At 29.8% G+C, this 21938-nt stretch overlaps 2 protein-coding genes and 1 pseudogene across 2 annotated transcripts in view; 1 reads left to right on the forward strand and 2 right to left on the reverse strand.

Moving 5' to 3' along the window:
- Positions 1 to 937: 937 nt before the first annotated feature.
- Positions 938 to 6167, reverse strand: LOC113386320 (annotated as a pseudogene).
- Positions 6168 to 6384: 217 nt separating this feature from the next.
- LOC113386321 (probable oligoribonuclease) lies at positions 6385 to 7044 on the forward strand. Its single transcript, XM_026624108.1, is given in 2 exon segments — positions 6385 to 6772; positions 6774 to 7044. Coding segments are annotated over 2 exon segments (612 nt in total). The 5' UTR covers positions 6385 to 6431.
- Positions 7045 to 7582: 538 nt separating this feature from the next.
- LOC113386322 (protein Daple-like) overlaps positions 7583 to 21938 on the reverse strand; it is a 20556-nt gene continuing 6200 nt past the window's right edge. The window contains 1 exon segment of the mRNA XM_026624109.1: positions 7583 to 8058. Coding sequence (XP_026479894.1) covers positions 7791 to 8058 — 268 coding nt within the window. The 3' untranslated portion in view covers positions 7583 to 7790.

Raw genomic sequence — 21938 nt, forward strand, 5'->3', positions numbered from 1 at the left:
AAAAAGTAAAAATAGGAAATTGACACAAGAAACATTTGAAACTAAACTAGTGGGGTGGGTGGCATCGTGCCTTAAGGCAAATTGCTGGAACTTCCCGTACCGTAACGAATGTTCAAGGAATACTGAATGTTTTCAAATAATTATTATAAATATTGTAACATTGTCTAATATTTATTAGTATTTATAAACTGAATTGCTTGTTTAAAGCAATTATTATTTGTTTTAAAGTATATTAGAACTATAGTCAAATTAAAAATAAAATCTGAATTATTTTCGAATATACCAAAAATTAAAAAAAAAAAAAAATGAAAACAAATCTTTTTTTCCAAAATCAATTATTTTGTTAAGACAAGCAGAAAGTTTCTTTGAATCATACAAATCGGACGCTTAGTTCTCTCAAAAACTGCCATTTTTTACATTTTAGCTCCGTATCTTCAAAATGGCTGGACTTACCTTTGCCAAAAACTAATAAACACTTCTCCCAATCATAACTAATTGAATGTTTTTTAGATCATTCAAATCGGATGCTCCGTTCTTTCAAAAGTTCGATTTCTATTTTCTGCACTCTTTGCTCCGTATCCCCGAAACGGCTGGACCTGCCTTTGCCAAAACTAATCAGCTCTTTTCCCTATCGATAGGAATCGAATGTGTTTTTGAACCATTCAAATCGGTTGATCCGTGCGCCCGAAAACGTGACTGGAAATTTGTATCCCACATACATAACACACACACATCCATTTTTTCTGAGGTATGCCAAAATGTTCAGAAACCTTCAAACGTCGAGAAATATAAAAATTTTCAATTCCGATTATCGCCCATTACAATAATTTTACCCTACGGGAGTTAATAAAAATTCAAATCTAGAAAATAATTTACGTAGTTTTTGAGTTACATCGAATGGTGTTAATTTTTGTTTATTCAATCAATTATATCAGTATTATTTTATTTTTGCATACCTGTTGGCTACACTTTGGCCTTCCATGCGAGCGGCGTCCCATAATCTAATAGTTCCATCCAGAGAACATGTTACAAAAAGTGGAGAATCGGGAGAAAGAGGTATCAGGCCAGTTATGTTACCAGAATGCTCGTGCAGGTGTGCTATGTGTCGTCCCCGAGGTGTCCAGCCAGGCGGTGGCAATGGGGAACGCCATCGTGCTGATTCCGCTAATGTTAAGGCGCTGAAAGAAAAACAGAAAGAAGTTATAAACCAACCTTTAAAATATAAAATAATCTTTAAGACATATCTTGTGTAATTACACGATAATCTAGTAAATTAATTGATTGCATAAGTCGATAAACATTTAGGTAATAATAAGTATTAATTTATTTTTGACTAATTAAAATTAAAAAAATATCCATTACTAATAAAAAAATACTGCATATTAAAGAACAGGTTTTCTTGTCCATTTTCTTTTTTTACAATTTTTTATTTTTTAATAAATTATTCCCAATGCTTACTGTTTGGCGGTATCATATCGTTCTTGTTGTCTAACAATAAGAGATCTCAGTTCCATACTACAATCAGCTAAACGACCTAAAAGTTTTAAGTAAAGTTTTAAGAAACAAGTAAAATAAAAACATAAACTGAGGTAAAGATAAAATATAATTATACTCAAAATACTCACACTGAACATAACTTCCTTCAGGTTCTGATAAACTAGCTGCATCATTCAGGTGATTTGTTTGTTGATGAAAAGGTGAATTATTTACAAGAGAATTTGTAGTTAATTGATTTGCAGATGTTTGATTGTTTTGGGATACCGGGCTGTTTAGACCTCCAAACATGTGTTGCCATTCAGAGTTCATAGTAACATCTTCAGCGGGTTTGCGAAGTTTTCTGAAAATAAAATTGTTGCTGCTGATATTTACAAATATAAATCCAATAAAATTGGCTAATTCTAACCATATAGTTTATCAATGTTTAAGCTATCTGGCTATCAGAACTGCCGCTCTTTTACAAAATAAGTTAGAAGGAAAAGATCAATTCAAAATATTTTTTTCCGTTTAAAATTTATATAGTATTTTACTGTTGTCTCAAAGAAATTACTCACTGATTATTTATTAATATAATTAATAATTTGTTTTAAAAAATCCAATATCAATTTTAAAATGCTATATCATAAATTTAAATTTTAGGAAAAACTCAATAATCTTACCTTTGCAGGGTATCAGCATTCTCAGTCTTACTGGAATCTAATTGAAGTACATGACTAAGATTTTGAGTTCCTCTTATGTCCAGCCTTCCATTATATTGTCCAACACTTGATAGTTGGTTAAAACCTAATTTGTCTGGGCTTTTACTTCCAGCATTTGCATCAACTATACGATATTTACTAAGTTTTATTAAATGTGCACTCATTGATAACAATTGATTTTCCATGTGGTCTGTCAAGCCTTCTGATTGGACGACTAAAAGCTGAAAAATATAATAAATAGTTTAAGTAAATTATTCTTAATTTATTAAATCTGATTAAAAACAATAATCCATAAGCCATATAAAATCAATAATGGTAATTGGGGTTATATGCAGATAATGACTATATTATTGGTTTAATAATAAAGCTAAGAATATTTTATAAATTAACTTACTGCTTTTAAAGCTTGATTCTTTCCCCAAAGAGGCACAGTTCCTTGTTTAACTTTCGCGCGGATGACCCTGCGTTCTCTAAGAGTTTCTATTAAATAGTTGATGTCAGGATATCTAAAATAAATATATATATAATAAGGCACATAATCACCATTCATATATTTACAGCATATAAGTATTACCTCACTACACTATCAAATATTGTTCTTGGAATAGGCGCCTGCAAGCTGTCCAGGAGGCATTTCCGGTTTCTCTACTTGCAGCACCGGAACACGCAAGTGCGTTGAAATTGCCGGAACTATTTTACACATTGCACGTCGATTGGACTCAAAATTTGAGCGGACGTGGCGATTAAACCGCACACCTGAAATAACATTTTTAACGGTTAATATTCATGATCTTTATCGAATTTCATAATATTAGGATGTAAAAAAATACCTCATGTCTTATCCACAAATTAGGATGATTAAGATAACAAGCGCATTCTGCTATATATTCTGTTAGTGTAGATTTATGCAACAGCCCTAGGCTCATCAGAGAAGCAGTCGCATGAATTGATTTTGCTATCACAAATTCAGAAGTATCGGTTAATCCCTGCAATTAAAAGAATATTGCATTCAATCCTGAAAATAAATAAGAAAGATTTTATATACCTGATGTAGAAGAGGAGCTAATATGACTGAGCAATGCCATCCAACATAAGCTGCCACTTCCACAACACTATCAAAAAATGAACCACGTAAGTTCTTTCACATTGTCATTTAAAAATGTGATCATGTGTGATAATAGAACGTCATTTGCTGCAAAAAAGATTAATATGAAATTAAAATAAAACCTGTTCTATACTCCCCTAAACTCTTTTGAACAACCTATAAAAATTGATATCTCAATTATCACAAAAAAATGAGATCATGTGTGATAATAGATCATCTTTTACTATAAAAAGTTTAATATTACGTTCTTGTATTGAAATATAGTTTGTTCTTATTATTGTATGATCGGTATATACCTTTCTGTTTCCCAAAAAAGACACAAAGCCTAGCAAGTCCACTTTCCATGAGAGTTTGTTTCACTAGTGAATGAGAATCTGTGAGAAGATGGGCCACCGTTTGTTGAACCATGTCGTGAAGAGCTGCCAACTCGTTTTCGTAATTAAGGACTGCGCAATCCTTATCGGCCGCCATTCTTGTAGCCATATCTAGAAAACGCAATGCCGTCTCCGCAAGTGATGCTTAAATATAAAGATTTTGTTTTAATGTTGAACTTAAAATTAATTATGTGATTTTAATGATATTTTCTTAATCTCACCAATATTTTTGGCATAAGCTATTCGTACAACTGCGGCTGAATCTGTAGCTAATGGGGCAATAGCTGGCAAGACATATTCTGGGAAAACATTGAAATCAGAACGTGGGAGTTCCTGTACAAGGTCTAAGCATCGCGCTAAGATGTCTAGGGAATAAACACGTACACGAGCTGCCGGATCTTGGGCCAAATGTAACTATTTACAGAAACATAAAAAAATGATTTAATGAGAGGAAAATAAATTATCAATATGAAAATGCATTTGCAAAATTTCTGTACTTACAATATAAGGCAATATTCTATCCAATATTGTCTCAGAACTTGTATGCGCTGCCAATTGCAATAATATATCTAAGCAATTCATTTTAGACATGCAATGGTGCAGTCCTCGAATACATGATGTTACTAGACTTGTTATGATAATTAATCCATCATTATCACTCATTTTTGGTCCTTCTTTCATAGTACTCTCGGTTGGTGTTGCATCTCTATCAAATTGATTTTTGTTTTCTCCATTAAAAATTGATATTATATAACCAATGTCTTGATGAAGCCTCATTATTTTCTCATCAGGAGGCAAAATAGGTGTAGCCGAAAATATCAACATGTATGATTGCAGAAAAGAATAGAAATATTCAGGAAAAAATCTAAAATTTATAATAAATATATAATTACTATTCTTGACTAAATGAATATGTTTGTTGTTAAAATTAATTTGAACATACCTCCCCTTTTCATTATCTAGATATACTTCAGCACTTAATCTTAGATGTGGATCCAATTCAATCATAGATGATAATAAAGCTCGCAATGCTGGATCTTTTATAGAATCTAAATGCTTACGAGGCTCATAATCACCAGCTCTATAAGCTAATAATTGTGATAATTCAAATGGTGGAGTACCTTCATTCCATAGCTCTAATAAAGCACAACTAAAAAAAAATTAATAACTTATACTAAAAGGAACAAACACCAACTCTTATATGAAAACACATTACTTTACCCTGCAGAAAATATATCCATTGAAGGAAGTAAATCACCAGAACTGCATGGAATTTCATTAACCAAAAATCCATCTTTATGTACGTTATCCATGTTTAAAGTTTTAACAAATCTAAAATAACATTGTAAAAAATATAACATTTTTATAAAAATTATTCATTTTTTACCTCTCTGGTGCTATATAACAAGTGCGACGTCTAGATGTATCAAAAAAATAACTGTAGTCTGCTGGATTATCATCCGGTAAGTAAGTAGGTTTAAACGAAGCAAAATCAGCAAGTAAAATCCAATTCCAAGATGTAACAAGGATATTTTCTAACTAAAAGCAATTATAATAAGATAAAATAAATTTTGTATTTATAAAAAAAATAGACAAAAGAAAAATAGTAGCTATTACTTCAATTTTACAACAAGATTAAATAATGTACTATGTAAACATCATTTGCATTTTACTATTCATTAATTTTTATTTGTAAGAATAATTTTTTTCTGATTAGTCATATAAAAAGTAATAAAGGTGAGTCTACGTTGTAATTTAGGTTTATGATTATAAAATGGGGAACAAGCCAAATTGGTTCGTATACACAAATATAATAATATATATTCATTATAATGTTCTCATGCAAATAATATAAAGAATGGAATATTTACTTTTATATCTCCATGGCATATTTGTAATTTATGGCATTGATGTAATGAATATAATATTTGAAATGTAATCCATTTTTTTTCTATAACTGTTAAGAATGGTCTTGTAGAAATTCTGTCATACAGACTATGTTTAACATACTGACGCATTATCAAACCAGCACGTTCTGTTAGCTAAAAATAATATAACCAAAGTAATTTCAAGGATTTATTCAACATTATAAACAAATTATGACAATAAATTACTTCAATTCGCTGGAATGGCAGACAATTAACGGTTGTTGATAATTTTTCACGTATGTTTTCTAATCTTTCTCGATATGTTTGTAATGGCAGCGAAGGATCATGAATTGCGAAAACCTTTACAACTATAAGTCCTTCGACATATTTTGCTCTAGCAACTTTGAAAAACCTAGTGCTTCCCAGACTAAAAAATAATATTCGTCATATAATTTATGAATACCATCGAATATCAAAATATTTTACCTAATATCAAATTGCAATTCAGCATGATCAGTTAAGTAGTATTCAACGGGAAAGATTTGAGATGGAGCAACTCCTACCAGTTGATTACCCATTTAAAATATTTATATTTTACATTCACAACCAATAATCATATTAAAACTAAAATAAAGATTGAAATTAGTTTGTATAGTTCATGATGTATTTGCATTGTATTTTCAGTATTGTTTTGAATTTCTGTCAAAAATTGACGTTTCACACAAGTAAAGAAAGAATTTGCTGAAGTTGGCTGTGTAAAATTCTCATAGTTCCCAACATAAATGCGAGGTTATGTTTTTGATTTTGGGTAATGATCATTTTCATTTTATTTAGTTATTTATTGGTTTTATATCTGCAAAAATATTTCTAACGGAATCAAATTCACGTTATGAACATTGTTGCGCGTAAAATAAGACAAATTTCATTCAGTAACTTAAACATTAAAAATATGTCTAGTAAAAAATATTCAACTAAAAACCGCATAGTTTGGATTGATATGGAAATGACAGGCTTAGATATTAATAAAGATAAAATTATCGAAATAGCTTGCATTGTGACAGAGTCTGATTTAAGCATTGTTGATACATGCCCCTCGATGATAATCCATCATTCAGATGATGTATTAAACAGCATGAATGAATGGTGCAAGGTCAATTTAGGTAAAACTGGATTGATTGACGAATGTAAAAAATCAACGACAACATTAGAAGAAGCTGAAGGCAATATACTAATTCTTAAGAAAATATTGCTCCAAAAGAATGCCCATTGCAGGCAATAGTGTGTACATGGATAGATTGTTTTTACAAAAATATATGCCAGTAGTCGATCAATATTTACACTATAGAATAATTGATGTTTCTTCCATAAAAGAATTGTGTAAACGATGGAATGAAAACTTTTATAAAAATGCTCCTAGAAAAAAATGTGTACATAGAGCTCATGATGATATTCTAGAAAGTATAGCAGAACTACAATATTACAAAAAAATATTTCATCATTAAAGGATATGTTTTCTAGAAACTGATTTTCACAAATATATATAATTTTTAATTCAGTACAAAATATTTTTTATAAATGAAGAATTAGTTTAATATTAATTAAAACATAATTTATTGCAAAAGCAATAAAGCAAATTATGATTTAAAAATAAATTTGTACAAATTACTATATATATACAAAAAATTAAAACTACTCGTTTATGGTATAACTTTTAATATAAAAATTGTATAAAATATGTTTCTGCCAAATGCACTTGGCAATACTTGAATTTCGATCAATAAATAAATGTATAAAATTTTATGAACATGCCTAATAAATATTTGTGATGATCCTTGTATAAATAAGAATTTATAAATATTTAACATTACAATACACCTAATATAAATGCAAATATTTTAGTTTAATAATGAATTTAAGACGATAGATAGTTAAAATTTGAACTTCAATCCAGAAGCCACCATTATTGATTAACATAAAATAAGAACTTCAGAATGAAACATTAAGGCAAATGCATTTAGTGCTGATAAAGAAATTTGAAATAAACTATTAACTTACTATATCTTGAGGAGGCAGTAGATTTGTTAATATACAACAATAGTTTTACAACTTCTGGTATTATTTATATATAAGGCACTAGGAGGGCTTATAGAATTATATAAAACTTAAATACTAATATTGTTTATCTATATTCTTGTATGCTTGTGTGTATGTATGTATGTGTATAAAATGTTCGTTATGTAGTTTAAAATCAAACACAACCGTATTCGTACCAAATAGCACTATCTTTCATATCTTTATTGTCACCTGACTTAGGTGAAGTGTCTTCTTTATTAGCTGACTCAGGTCTTCCAACCATTTTATTGTAGACTATAAAAGTGTTTCCTTGGCTGGGTGTAGAATTTCCTGGGAGTGGAGATTGCCTTCCAGATTCTGTTTCTTGAGTTAAATACACTGTTCGCCGTGTACCAGCAGAACCCAAACATAAAGATTCATCTAATGATGACGATGTTTCCAAACTGAAAATTTTATACATAAAAAATCTGATTATATTGTATTCACTTTTGCAAAAGTACTTCAAGGCAATTCAAGAATGAAAATCATTTCAGGTTATAGATAAAAAATTTAGATTTATTTATATAAACTCTTTTCTAAATACCTTTGATTAGGAGTATTATTTTCCCCATTGCCATCACATTTGTCACCCAATTCTGGCTGTAATGTTGAGTTAACTACATGTGAATCATCAGTCCAAGAATGTCGATTCTGTAATGAATAATGAAAAGGTAAATTTATGAAAATAATTCTTTTTGAATATATAAATATATTTACTCTGCTTGGAACTTTTTTCATTAAGTCTGATCCAGCTTTACAAACTCGATGAACAAGTATTGACCCAAATGCTTTCCTAAAAGAAAACAAAAATCAATACCAAATAAAAATTATTATAATTGCAATGAAACAAACAGATTTTATAGATGAGAATTGAAACTGATATAATCCAAAAAGTAATTTCTTTAGATACCGTTTTGAAGAGCAACTTTCAAGTTTCCTATAATGTTCCATAATTTTTTCTTCTAGTTTTTCCTTCTGACGACATAAACTGTTCACTTTATCTGTAAATAATTTTTCTTCATCATGGTAGTGTTTATTGTCTTCAATAGAATGAGCCAATAGTTCATGATACTGTGAGAGTAATTTTGATACTTGGTCCATTAAGATTCGTCTGTCGCTGTCCAGACAGCTGTTTCTTTGTAGCAACATCTATCAATATTTATAAATTATTATAGAATTCTTATATTTTAAATCAGCTTATGTAAATTTTTAAATGTTCTAAAATCATGATAAAAATCATTTTTAAAATACCTCACAATATTGGCTGACTTTATGCAATTCGAGTTGCAAACTTGTTATAAGGTCTCTCCTATTGTTTAATTCACCAGTTAATTCAGTATATTGTAATTTTTGACGGTGGGACTCACTTCGAACTCTCCTGTAATAAATAAATCATCCGTATATATAGTCATAGAATATATAGTGAAAATAGGTATTAGTTATACTAATTCTAATTTTCTTATCTCAATGATTTACCTATATTGTTCTTGGAGATTTCTATATTCTGCCTTCAACTTATCACTTGCAGTGAAAAGATGTTTGAAATCTTCCTTTAAGTTTGAATGCTCAGATCTCAGATCTACTACACTTTGTATTTCTGCTTTCAAATTAGAATTTTCTTCCAAAAGAGATTTTATTTCTTTTTCATTAATTGCTAATTTATCACTAATGTCTCTATTTTCAGCCTTCAGATCTCGAACTGTGCCCCTAGTACTTTCACGCTCCTTTGTCAATATTTCATACTCCAAAGTCAGTTGTTCATGCAAATTTTTTAACGTTTCCAAATCCTTGGTAATATCTAAGTTTTCTTTTTTGCTCTGTTGCAGTTCCTTTTTAATATCTTCTTTTTGTGTCAAAAGTTCGGTATTCTCAGTTTGTAAAGAAACTTGTTGGCTTTGTAACGAAGTAATTTGCGAATTTAAAGTAGTAACATCAACTTTGTACACTGCATTTTCCTTTCGTATTTGCCCATTGACTGTTTTCAACAATGATAACTCAGTGGTTGTGCTTTGTTCATAACTCTCATTATTTTGTTTGCTATCACTCAGAACAGTATTTAATGGCTTGTCTTCACTACATTTGTTGCAAGTATCACATAATTTTAATGTATTTTCTTTGTTTATTTTGGCTATAATATCCTTCACAATTTCATGATTGTCAGCGTTCATCAAAATATTTTCAATGCAATATTCTAAAGAGTTGTCTGTTTTAAGAACATTACTCACGTCCACACCTAATTTGTCCAAGATCAAAGATGCTCTCTCAAAGTTTAGTTTTTCTGCGACCAAATCTGCTTGCAAAGTAGAAATGATTTTATCGGTCATTTTTGATTGTGTTTCATTGTCTTGAATTTTCTTTTTCATTTCTTCGATCTTTAAAGCTAATTCTTCACTATTATGCAAATCCTTTGTGATTCTTTCAATTTCTTGACTCATTTCTTCAATGTATATGGAACTTTTATCAAGTGAAACTTCTTTTTCCTGTAATAAAAAATTATAAAATAATTTTTTATAAGATATTAGATATAATTATATTAATGATTATATTAACAAAACTAAATACAAACTTCTATAAGATCACGTAATTTCTGCACATCTTTCATCAATCTCTGATTTTCTTTTTCCATGTTTACTATCTTTTCATTTAGCTTTGCAATAACTTCTTGGCTCTGTTTTGATGATGATGCCTTCTCCATTAAGTCACAACATTCATTTGTCTTAGCTACCAATAACTTATCTAAATCATCATATTTTCTTTGAAGGCATTCATTATTATGAGATAATGTTTGCCGTTCTTTCATTAATGCATCTAATTGTTTTTCAATCTCTAACAATTTCTTTTTCTCCAACTAATATCAGAAAAGTCACAGAAAAAAATGTTTAGTAATAATTACTACAAGGAATAATTATGCATTTAAATTCATTTTATATTTTGTATTTTGTAAATTATGTAAATTATTACCTCTTTCTCATTTGTGATCTTATCAAGCAAGTGCTTATTATTGTCCAATTCACTAAGCAATTTTTTATTTTCATCCATTGAATTTTTGAAAATTTTCTCAATTTCACCATTTTGATCTGTTAATCTATCACAATTTTCTTTTAATTGAACACATTTCAAAGACAATTTTTCCTCTCCTTTTCAGAATCTACTAAGTTATTTGAGATTTCATTATTAGTCATGATCATGTCATCTATTCTGGATAGTAATTGTTTGTTTTCTAGTTCCAATTTTAGTACTCTCGCCTAAAATAAATAAAATATATCTTATATTTTAAATATTGAAATCTGTGAATGCTTATTGGATTCTAATTGGAAAATATAAACATAATATCAATCTTAATTTAATCAAAACATTTGCATGTACAATGCAAAACTTAATAAATTTAGTTAGTAATTTGAAAATAATATTTACTTCTGCATCTGTTTTTAGCTGATCTATCAAACTTGTTTCAGCAATTGAGTGGTCATTTTCGGCATTTTGGTCATTCAGCGTACTGCTGGTATTTGATGAATCAGAAACTGCAGATTTTGTTAATAATTGTAAATGTGTGTTCTCTTCTATTAAATCCTGAAGTTTACTGTGATCAGCTTCTTTTTGCTAAAATACAAAATATCTTTTAAAAGTATGTAAAATAACTCTTAAAATGTCTGATCTGATTTAGATAAAAATATAACATTTTTAGCTTATTCATTATAATTTATATTTTGAATCTTACCAGTACTAAATCATTAACTCGTTGTTTATATTTAATTATTTCTGTCTCAAGTGATAAAGCTTGTTCACTGCGTTTTCTTGCTCTTGACAACTGCTCTTCAAGCATTTCAATAGTTTCAGAGAGATTTTTGTTATCTTCTCTTAATTCCTCCACTCGATTTTTATAAAATTCATCATCATTCATGCGATCACGTAATTTCTGAATTTCCTGCTCTAATCTATCTGCATGTTCACATTTTTCTCTTAATGCATCGATTTCATCTCTATATGCTGAGGCTCTACAAGAAGCTTGAAACCATTCTTGACTCTAAATTAATTGAGTAATAAATAAATTATATATAATCTTAAAATCCTATTATTTTACCTTATCAATAATATATTTATTTTATTTAGAAAGACAAATATAAAATTATCATTAACTGTACCTCAATTTTTAACTTTTCTAGTTTTTTCTGTGTGTATTCAAGCTCCTCTTTATATTCCATTATTACTTCTGACTTTTCCTCCCTTAAAAATTAATACAATATTATTTAAGGTTCATTTGGCTTTATTGCATATTAGAATAATTTAAACATACAATTCCTGCCGTTGTCTTCTTAGTTTAGCTTTCCAATCTGCAAGTTCAACCGCATGATGATTGTTATCAATACCATGAACTCCATTTTTTGATGGACTTGATAATTTATCTATTGAACTAAGAGAGTCTACCAAATCGAATTCATGTAGTATGAAAAGTATTTGTCACGCTCTTTAATTAAATTCATTAATGATTGTCTTTGCATTGGAGAACTAGTAGCTTCATCATATTCATTTGTTAAAACAAGTGTTTGACTGTCTATCACCTAAAAAATTTCATTTTTTACTATTAACTACACCTTTGGGACCTCATAATTCACAATCAGTTGGAATAATTGTTTGACTCTACATAGTTAACTCATGTAAATTACATAGTTAAAATAATATTTAATATTTTTTTAAAGTATACCTGTGTAATATAATCTTTTATTGCATGCTGCACAGTTATATTAAGATCATATATATTCTGAATGAATGTTTTTCGATTTGGGCATTGAACTGCTGCACCAAGTAATAATAAAATTAGTAGTTTCATGTTTTCCAAGCCTGATCTTGAATCAGGTTTTGTTCCTAATTCTATGAAATCAGGTACTGATACAATTGTTTGTCTGAATTCTTCATCATATAAAGTTTTTAGATTTTTAAAGATGTTGTGAAAATTATTAATCCTAGAAGCAACAATCATTTCATTATTTCCAGTTAGTTTACAAATAGAATGAGCTGGTTCTGGATCTATTTGTAACAAAACAGAAAAAATAAGAGATCCATCCCACAGTGATGAATAATCAACCAGTTTTTCTGACTCTTGCAGACAAGATTTCAACTGTAAGGGAAATAGAAGTAGGTTACATATAAATAGTAACAACTCTTTGATATTAGTGATAATAAAATAGAACAGTATGTTTTTGACTGCCAAGAGAATAATTTTGTAAATAATTCATGTCAACACGTTCGTTTCCTTTAGTTTTATTTAATATTGCGCAAACAAGTGTCATTTACTAAATGAACGGCAGTTGATATGTATCACAATAAAACAACAAACAAAACATTAGTTGCTCACCCAAGCTATTAAAGGTCCGGAAAGAAAATCTTCGATATCTGAACTTGCTGTTGCCATATTTACACGTTTTATATCTATTTCTTATTTATATACTAATATAATATATCACAATGTTTTACTTATTCACATATTTAGCAATTTCACACACAGCACTAAATTTACAAGTTATGGCATTATTCCAGCTTAACCAACAGATTATAAAAAACACCATATGCTATATAGGACTAAGATGTGCAACTTTAAGGCAAACCAGCAACTGTCAAACTTACGATATGAGGCGCACGAAGTTAGCTGCTGAATATATTCAAAAACTAAGACCGTTAAGAAGTCGACTTGAGTCGACTCTAGATTAGATTTAAATCATCTGCTTGACTTCCGGAAATGTATCATAAATTCCTTCCTTCAAAAATATTCATTTATACTTTTCTTTTATCTATGCATTTATATTTTCAATAATTACTCTCATAAATTTATATTTAAAAAATTGACATTGTAAAAGAACACTCATTAAAAAGTAAAAATATATTGTCAATTATATTACTCTTTATTATAAATATATATCAAATTTAGAACGAAAAAATAAATAATCTTCAAATAAATAATACTTATCCTAATAAACAATATACAGTTTAACTTGTCTGTTGTTCTCTAAATTAACAATATAATCACAACTGAATTATATGTACTCATCATATTGAAGAATAGTCTATAATTTAACAATTTGCAAAGATTGAAATAGTCATTAAAATATTATTATACTTAATTAAATTAATGTTGATCAAGTTACAAAAATAATTGCAACTCATATGATAAATACGTAAATAAATTAATCATGGAATGTAAATCACTAAAGCTATCATTCCATAAATAATTCTACTCAAATATTATGCTGATGGATGATGAAATAAATGAGCTAGAAGTTCAGGATGAGACATCTCTTTGCGGTATTTCTGCACAATTTCTTGCACTTTAAGTCTTCGTCTGACATGTGGTGGTTGATAGCTGTCGTTATCTAAACGCCTCCTTCGAGCCATATTTAAAGCCGTTTGTCGCACAAGTGGTCCAAGAGCTCGTCTACTAACAACCATTCCATCAACAAGTGGTGTTGCGGTAGTCATTCTACCTACTGGCCCCTTTAAAATCGGTAAATATGGTATGATAATTGAACTTTAACGTATATTTTAAGTTTTGTAAGCAATTAATTTTGCATAATGAAATAATTATGAATAGTTAGTAGGAATGAGTATTCTGCACACCTGCAAATGCACCCTGAGTAAGCCAGAATCCAAAGCATGCAAAAATATAACTAATGCATCTTGAGCTTTAGGAGGAGGACCTGTCTCCAATCCAGTTCCGGTGTATGCTAATAAATTATCTACAAACAATGTAAAAACTCAATTATGCTTCTGAATATTTCACAATCATCAATAGTTTCAAAAGTAAGTTAAAATTACCTAAAGGTACAGTGAGATGATCTTCATAGCTCTCAAGCCATATGAGTAGCATTTTAGTAGCTGATTGTTGGGTAGGCTTTATTCCGCCAGTTCTACGGCGCTGAGGTGGAACAGGATCTAGATGCATATTATACATATTTTAATTGCTACATGCCGCTTTAATTTGTTTTTGAATACTTATTATGAGTTTTATCAGACCTGTCGCTTTGTCCGAGTCAAGCGATAAGGTTCGACCCTTGGCCTGCTGAGCACGCTGCTGCGCTGCTGGTGAAGCATCGCTGACGCTTCTTTCGCCCAGTCCTGGATTCTGTTCTGCACCTGTAATAGATGTTGGCGCATCACCATATAGTTGTGAGTTGGTTGCCACAACGAAAGCGATTTCTGAAGAAGCATCCGCCCAATACATTATCTGCTCATCACCATTGTAAAGAGCACCACCATGATCTCGATTGAGTTGTGGCGCATCTTCCTAAAAAAAATATGAAAATAAAAAATATATATATATATATATATATATATATATTTATATATATATATATATATATATATTTATATATATATATATATATATATATAATATATATATATATATACTATATATTTATGTCCGAACTTACATGTGTTTGCTTTTTATCCTGTTTAGTTCTCCAACTTGTTGTAGCATGACCAGTCCATCCAGCATGATCGCTAACTTTAACAGGCCAGCCCAATGACCTCAACGCCTCAAGGTAATGAGGCGAAACATTCGTTGCGCTGTCGGCATTTGCTGCGATATCCCGTGCAGCCCGTTGTCCAGATCGAACGTAAAAAACGTGTACGGTATCGCAGGTTCGTGGACTCATTGCGTCTAACTGCTGCAGATCAGCGAGGAAACCAGGAATGCTATTATCCAAACATACTAGAGGCGCTGATACATTACCAGAGTGAGTTTGTTCTTGGTCCTAGATTAAATAATTTTAAACAAAGCAAATTCATTTTTTCCATTACTTGACTTTTTTCTTATTTTTATTTACCTCTTCCAAATCGCGTGGATCTAAGAAACCAAAGTGTGCAAGAAAGAGCCTGGCTGTTTGAAAGTCATGCCTAGGTTTAGGTTGACGACATTCGCTTGCTCTTGACAAAGCCTGCTCCGAAGCAGCTGCCGCTTGCCAACATCGCTTTTCTTGAGAGATTTGTGCTGCTATCACTGCTCGTACAGCAACAGTAGCCGGGTCTGCATGACATGCTAAAGTTTCTAGAGCTGGTATAGATTCATCTCTGTAACGAGTAAGTTTGCGAAAAAATTAGATAATGAGTACTATAACACAGATTAATTGTAATTACTATCTAACTTACGCTATACATGGAGGTACACGATCCACCGCTTCTGGAAAATAGTGCCGCTCTGGTTCTCGGGCAGTAGGTGCTTCAGACATTGGCACTGGACGACCAGGATTAACCGCACCAGCTTTACTTCCTGATTTACTACGCGGCAAATGCCGAAGTTGCATACTCCATGCGTGACGACCGGAAGGAACACGAGCCAAAGCTGAATTAGGTATTGTTATGAAGAATACGAATGATATAAAACAAACTTTGGAATTATAAAAAAACTATTTTATTCAAATATCATATCATATATTTTCTCTAATCTCTGCATAGTTGCATGAACAACTTAAGCACCTGTGACTGTTGGTTGTGGATCCTGATCATTTCCTAAGGGTTCTTCTAAAAGAGCAAGCAGTGTAGTGTTTTCAACTACAAAATATCTGAAGGCTCGGACAGCAGATTCACGTGCATTATTGCTTTCTTTCCAAGCATTGCATTGGCGCAGTAACGCCATTTCATCAAGCAAAGAGGACGGACTTTGCGCTCCGCATAATGAAGGAAAATATCCAACCTGCATAACAAAATATTTGACTACTGTACAAGTCCGGTTTATTAATGTTTAAGAAGAAACTAGGTTTATAATCAAAGCTATACCTGTTCCAAAATAACTGTTAACAAATTTTCTGCTGCATCACGAACTCGCATTGAAACAGGTTTCAGTTCTTTCTCATCTTTCATTTTAGTAGGTTCACCAGTTTTACCTGAATCAATATTTGAAGATATATTATTTCAACATAATTTTTCTCTATACTCTATATAATTTAATAAGCTTAATTAAGATGTGAACATACCAACACTTTTCGATCCAGATATACCCAATTCGACTACTTCCATCACAGTTTGCAAACAATCTTTATCATTCAGCAATGACGGATGTTCAACCAGCCATACGGCTAAGCAATGGTAAGCAGCTACAATTCCACTATGTAGATCTTTGCTGTGAGCTGGTGGTGGACGAGAGCATTGAGATGACACAAAATCACATATCCACTTCACGGCACGTTTGCATTCTAAGGCTTCTGTATTAAAAGGAAATATATGATAAAAACAAAATAAAACTTTTGCATGATTAATTTAGCTATAAATAATACTGGTACAACTATATAATTTTTTATATCTGAGAAGTATATTAGTTTGATATATTACTCATAACTAATTTTAATCATAACACAACAAACCTGATTCTCTGATATGTATTCTAGCCAATCCTGTAAGAAGTTCCAAAGCTGCTAGAGAAACATGAAGATCTGTTTTCCAAGTCGAAATTAGTCTATGACAAACCAAATACGTCGCCCTCACAAATAATGCATGAGCTGAATCTGAAATACGTTTAACACAATGTAAATAAATTAAAAGTTGTAACATCTATTAAACAATATTGAAGAACCATGATAGAAAGTTTCAGTGTGTGAAATGTAAAAATATTATTAACTCATGCCTAATAGTACGCAAACGAAATTAAACAAAAATAATAAAATTTTATAAATAGGTTTTGCTAAAATGTAAAACATAAAAAAATTAAAAGATATGAAATGTCTATTATGATAATTAGGTTGAGAAGTACAGCACTGCACGCACTATTTCAAATTGGAAATAGTTTTAACAATCATCATCAGCTTAAAGTATAGTCATTATGAATTCTGAAGATTTAAAAAAAAATAATAATTGTTTACATTTACAAATCATTACTAGAGTTATATTATTTTTAAAGAATCGCTATCAATATATAATATATTAATATACATTGTATATTAATTTCAATTGTTTACAATAATTTGATATTTCGATATTTAAGAGAGAGATTATTTAAATTGAGATAGAAGACATACACAATAGTTGCTATCAAGGGTAAGACATGTGAAAGACACACATGATGAAAGTAGGATTAGTATGAACAAGTATTTATTATTCCAATGAGGAGTTAATATATTACCGTTGGCGGATTCTACATCAGTACTATACTCTTCAGAACCCGTAAAGCTTTGATACTCATTGGTGACCTGAATAGCACTGCTACTTGCACTACCGGTTGAACAAGCACTGTCAGAGCAAGCTGCCAACACAACAAAATTAACAAAAACAAAAATCACAACAAGCTGACAAAAACAAATTATAAACAAACATACAAAATTAACACATATATTAAGCTAAGTGAATGATTTTCAATATTTCATGAAAATTCGACAATATTAAAAGCAACAGTTCTAAATATCTGCTATAAAATACAGTCAAATTTAAAGATATAGTTTTTATATCCGGTATGCAATTATACAATATTGATAACCATTGTTATATTTTATTTGCAGCACCAATTGAAGATCATTCCTTATAACAATCAAATCAAATCAAATCAAACAATTCTAAAATAAAATAAATGGATGAAACTAAAAACTGCAACTTATGGGGCATTTCTGCCATAACAGAGATCTTAAAATAGCGTTGTCATGGCAACAATCTCTTATGCTTGTTCTTGGTAGTGAAAATTGCAAGCAAGGAATAATGTTATGCTAACAGAATTCTAGATGGTGCGGTTATCATAACATTCTCCTTGCTTTGTTTATATGTAAAATACGCCTGCCCATACGTAAAATCGCACAGCAAATAGACATTTTCATAATTTTCACTACCAAGAACAAGCATAAGATAGCGTTGCCATGACAACGCCGTTTTATGAGCTCTGGTACGGCAGAATTGCTCCATTAATCAATTTTCAGGCAAATTAATATAATTTATATTAATAATTTATGAAGCTACGTGTAATTTGTAATTCCAAATCATTTAAAATCAAGCTAGGTGAATTTGCGAAATTAATAGACATAAAACAACTTCACAAACACACAACATAAAAAGCAAAATTTCTATACTATGCTAAAATGTGATTATAACTTAGATTAAAAATTGAAAGCCTTTAGTATAAAATTGATTATTTCAAATATTTAGGTAATTCTAAAAATCATACAATCGCTACATGCTTACAAAAATATATGTAAATTATAATTTATATATAAAAACCGTTTATAAAATAGCAATAAAAAATATTTGAATTTCAAAAACACGCGATTTTTGTGACAAAAAACGTTTTATGTAAAATTTGTTAAAAAATTATTTATTCAGATAAGATATTTTTTTCTCACTATTCATTGAAAGAGCTTTTAAGCTGTCGCGTTTTAGAACCCGTTGATTTATACAATTATTATACCAGAACTTAGGAGATTCCGTTGATCATATGCATCCCTGGCAATATTTCCATCGGAGCATTCTGCTGCAGCAGAATCCTGCACACATAGAAGCAGACCGCCCAACAACATATGAGCATTTTGGCCATCCCATTCCACTTGCAAAGCGTTCACTAAGAGATTCATCAATCGAGGTTTCAGAGATCCAAAAGTTATCAATCTGCAAAAAAAAATAGTCTACATGAAAATTGTGAAATAAAATCTATAAACATTTTTTCTTTAATTAAAAAAATAAATATCTTGATAAAATTTATAATATTTTAATTTATCATTAATAATTATATTATCATACTTATCATTTGTTCCAAATAGATTGCGAATCGGCAAATTCTGGAAGTGCAGTGGCAGACAAAGCATAGAAAGTAGTAAATGAATGCTACTTCTTCTTAATTCTGTTTTATTAAAATAATTGATCTTAATATGAGATCTTTGTCGGGCAAAACTATTTCTAGGGCGGAGATAAACGACGGAACCAAAATTTGTACACCATCTAAATCCAATCTGAAAAATCATTACCATATTATATAATGATAGTACTAAAATGTCGTAAATCTATCTGAGCTATAATAATATATTAATTATTCAAGATGTATTCAGTAATTATATATCGAAATGCAGAAACACAAAAAAAAATAAGAATAATAAGTAAATTTTTGAAATAATATGAAAATTTTGATAACATGCGACCATCCTCCCTTTGAGAGTATTTCTGTATAGCTCATAATATTTCTTTAAATTAAAATTAATTTAATTTGTATTAGATAAATATATTATGAGAATATTATTATGAGATTAATATCGTCTTATTAATTTAAAAATTTACCTGAATAAGTCAGAAGAATTTAGAAGAATGCTGGCCATGGTCTCTCCACATTCTTTAGGTTCGGTGACAACCAAACCCTGTTGCAAAGCCAGGTAATACCTCGCTAAATATACTGGTAAAATTTCTTCACCAGTCTTTTTTGCACAAAATATACGACTTAATGCTCCTATTGCTTCTGCTCGACCTAGAGAAGTAGTTATAAATTGAATAAATATTTTATTATATACGATATAAATATTAAATGAAGACGTTTTTTTATACCTGATTCGTATTTATCTATTGTTAAATACGGAGGCAAATCCATAACACCGGTTATAGAAGTAGGCTGTGATAATGAAATATTGCCTTTTCGAGCATCGACCATCATCGAACTTGGGCGCTTGCTCACCTCACTAGCTTGTTCTGTAAAAAAGACATATATTCATAAAGGACTACTTACAAAACAAAAACAATAAGATGAAATTAACCCTGAAAAATAAAGGATGGCTAATGTCACTAAAGGAGTAAATAATAATAATGCATAATAAAAAATAAATAAAAATAAAGTATTCGAATTGAAAGTTAAAAAAAATAAATCATTACTGCGCATTGTCAATATAAATCGAATATTTTTTAAACCACGGTTTAAAACAACCAATAGCGATTCATAATTGCATCCACACACAAAATATAGAGTTCGAAAATGTCATGATAAACATTATATTGTATTAATTCATAAATGCAAAACGCGCGGTCAATAATATTGCACTTATTCCATAAATCACACAAAGCGAATAACAATAAAAATTCATTGCTATGTTATCCAATAATTAGTAGTAAACTTTATTTATAATAATTATAAAAATTACAAACAGGTACATACTAAATAATATCCGTGGCATGATTCACACACAAATTGGTATTATTATTATGCACATTATGTTTCACACCGTTTATTGTGTGTTTTCAATGCCATACAGCTGATCCATCACAAATATAATGTAGTTGTATTTTCTCTAGTAATTATTTTATATTTTTTTTGTAAGTATATCGTTTTTTTGCAAATCATATTTTGTATTTGTATTCTAAATAATTCACAAGTTCACTTGATTTTTTAATTTAAACTTTGGAAATAAATACAAAATCTGATCTGCATAGATTATAACTGTAAATACACAAGGTAATTAACACCTAATTTGTAGTTCGAAGTCTGGATCGAAGAGAAAATTTTGGTAATCGAATTTAATACAAGTAGTACTGATATTAATGTTTTTTATATAATAGTAACATATTTCCATATATTTTCAAGTGAAAACCAATGTTACTCCTGCTTGACATAAAACTGCCCGATGCGGGTATTGAATCTGGAACTTGAATATTAAATACCATAGTTGTAATCACTATACCGAAATCATCTCATAATATGCGTAAAAATCATTAATATTTACAATTTGTAACATATGTGATAATAAAAAATATGTAATAATAAGAATTCATACATCTGGCCTTCGCAATAAAGTATTTGTCATAAAATTCTTAAGAGGAAAATAATGATTTAGAGTTTATTTTCATATTGAAAAATAAAAGTATTCAAATAGAAAATTGCAGTACACCAAATTTAGGATCAAACTCCAATCCGAGTCCAATTGATGCTAGCTCAAATATTTAATTTAGAAATTTGCTTTTGGAATTCCTTTATTGATGTGGATGTTTCGTGCAAATATTGAATAAAAAAATGCAATGAAATTTTTTGCGATCGATCATAATATTTAGAAAAAAATCCGCACTAAATAGTAACTAAACTCATCTATGATTCAAATATTAATGAATAAATTTTTAAGACATCCCAATAAATATTTTAAAAAATTCCTATATTATGATTACTGAAGAAAATGTTCACGTATAGTATAAATGTTAAACAGCTTTCAAATTTATCAATTGTTTTGTTCTATTATTTATGTTATTTTATGAAATTTCTAGATAACCATATAAAGTAAACATTTGTCATAAAGTCCGACTATGATTTAGTAGTCAAACTGCATACAAATGAATCACATTCTTTATCTCTACA

The sequence above is a fragment of the Ctenocephalides felis genome, unplaced genomic scaffold (genome assembly GCF_003426905.1).
Source record: "Ctenocephalides felis isolate EL2017-DRISC unplaced genomic scaffold, ASM342690v1 CF-g0.4_SCAFFOLD_03571, whole genome shotgun sequence".
Classification (NCBI taxonomy): Eukaryota; Metazoa; Arthropoda; class Insecta; order Siphonaptera; family Pulicidae; genus Ctenocephalides; species Ctenocephalides felis.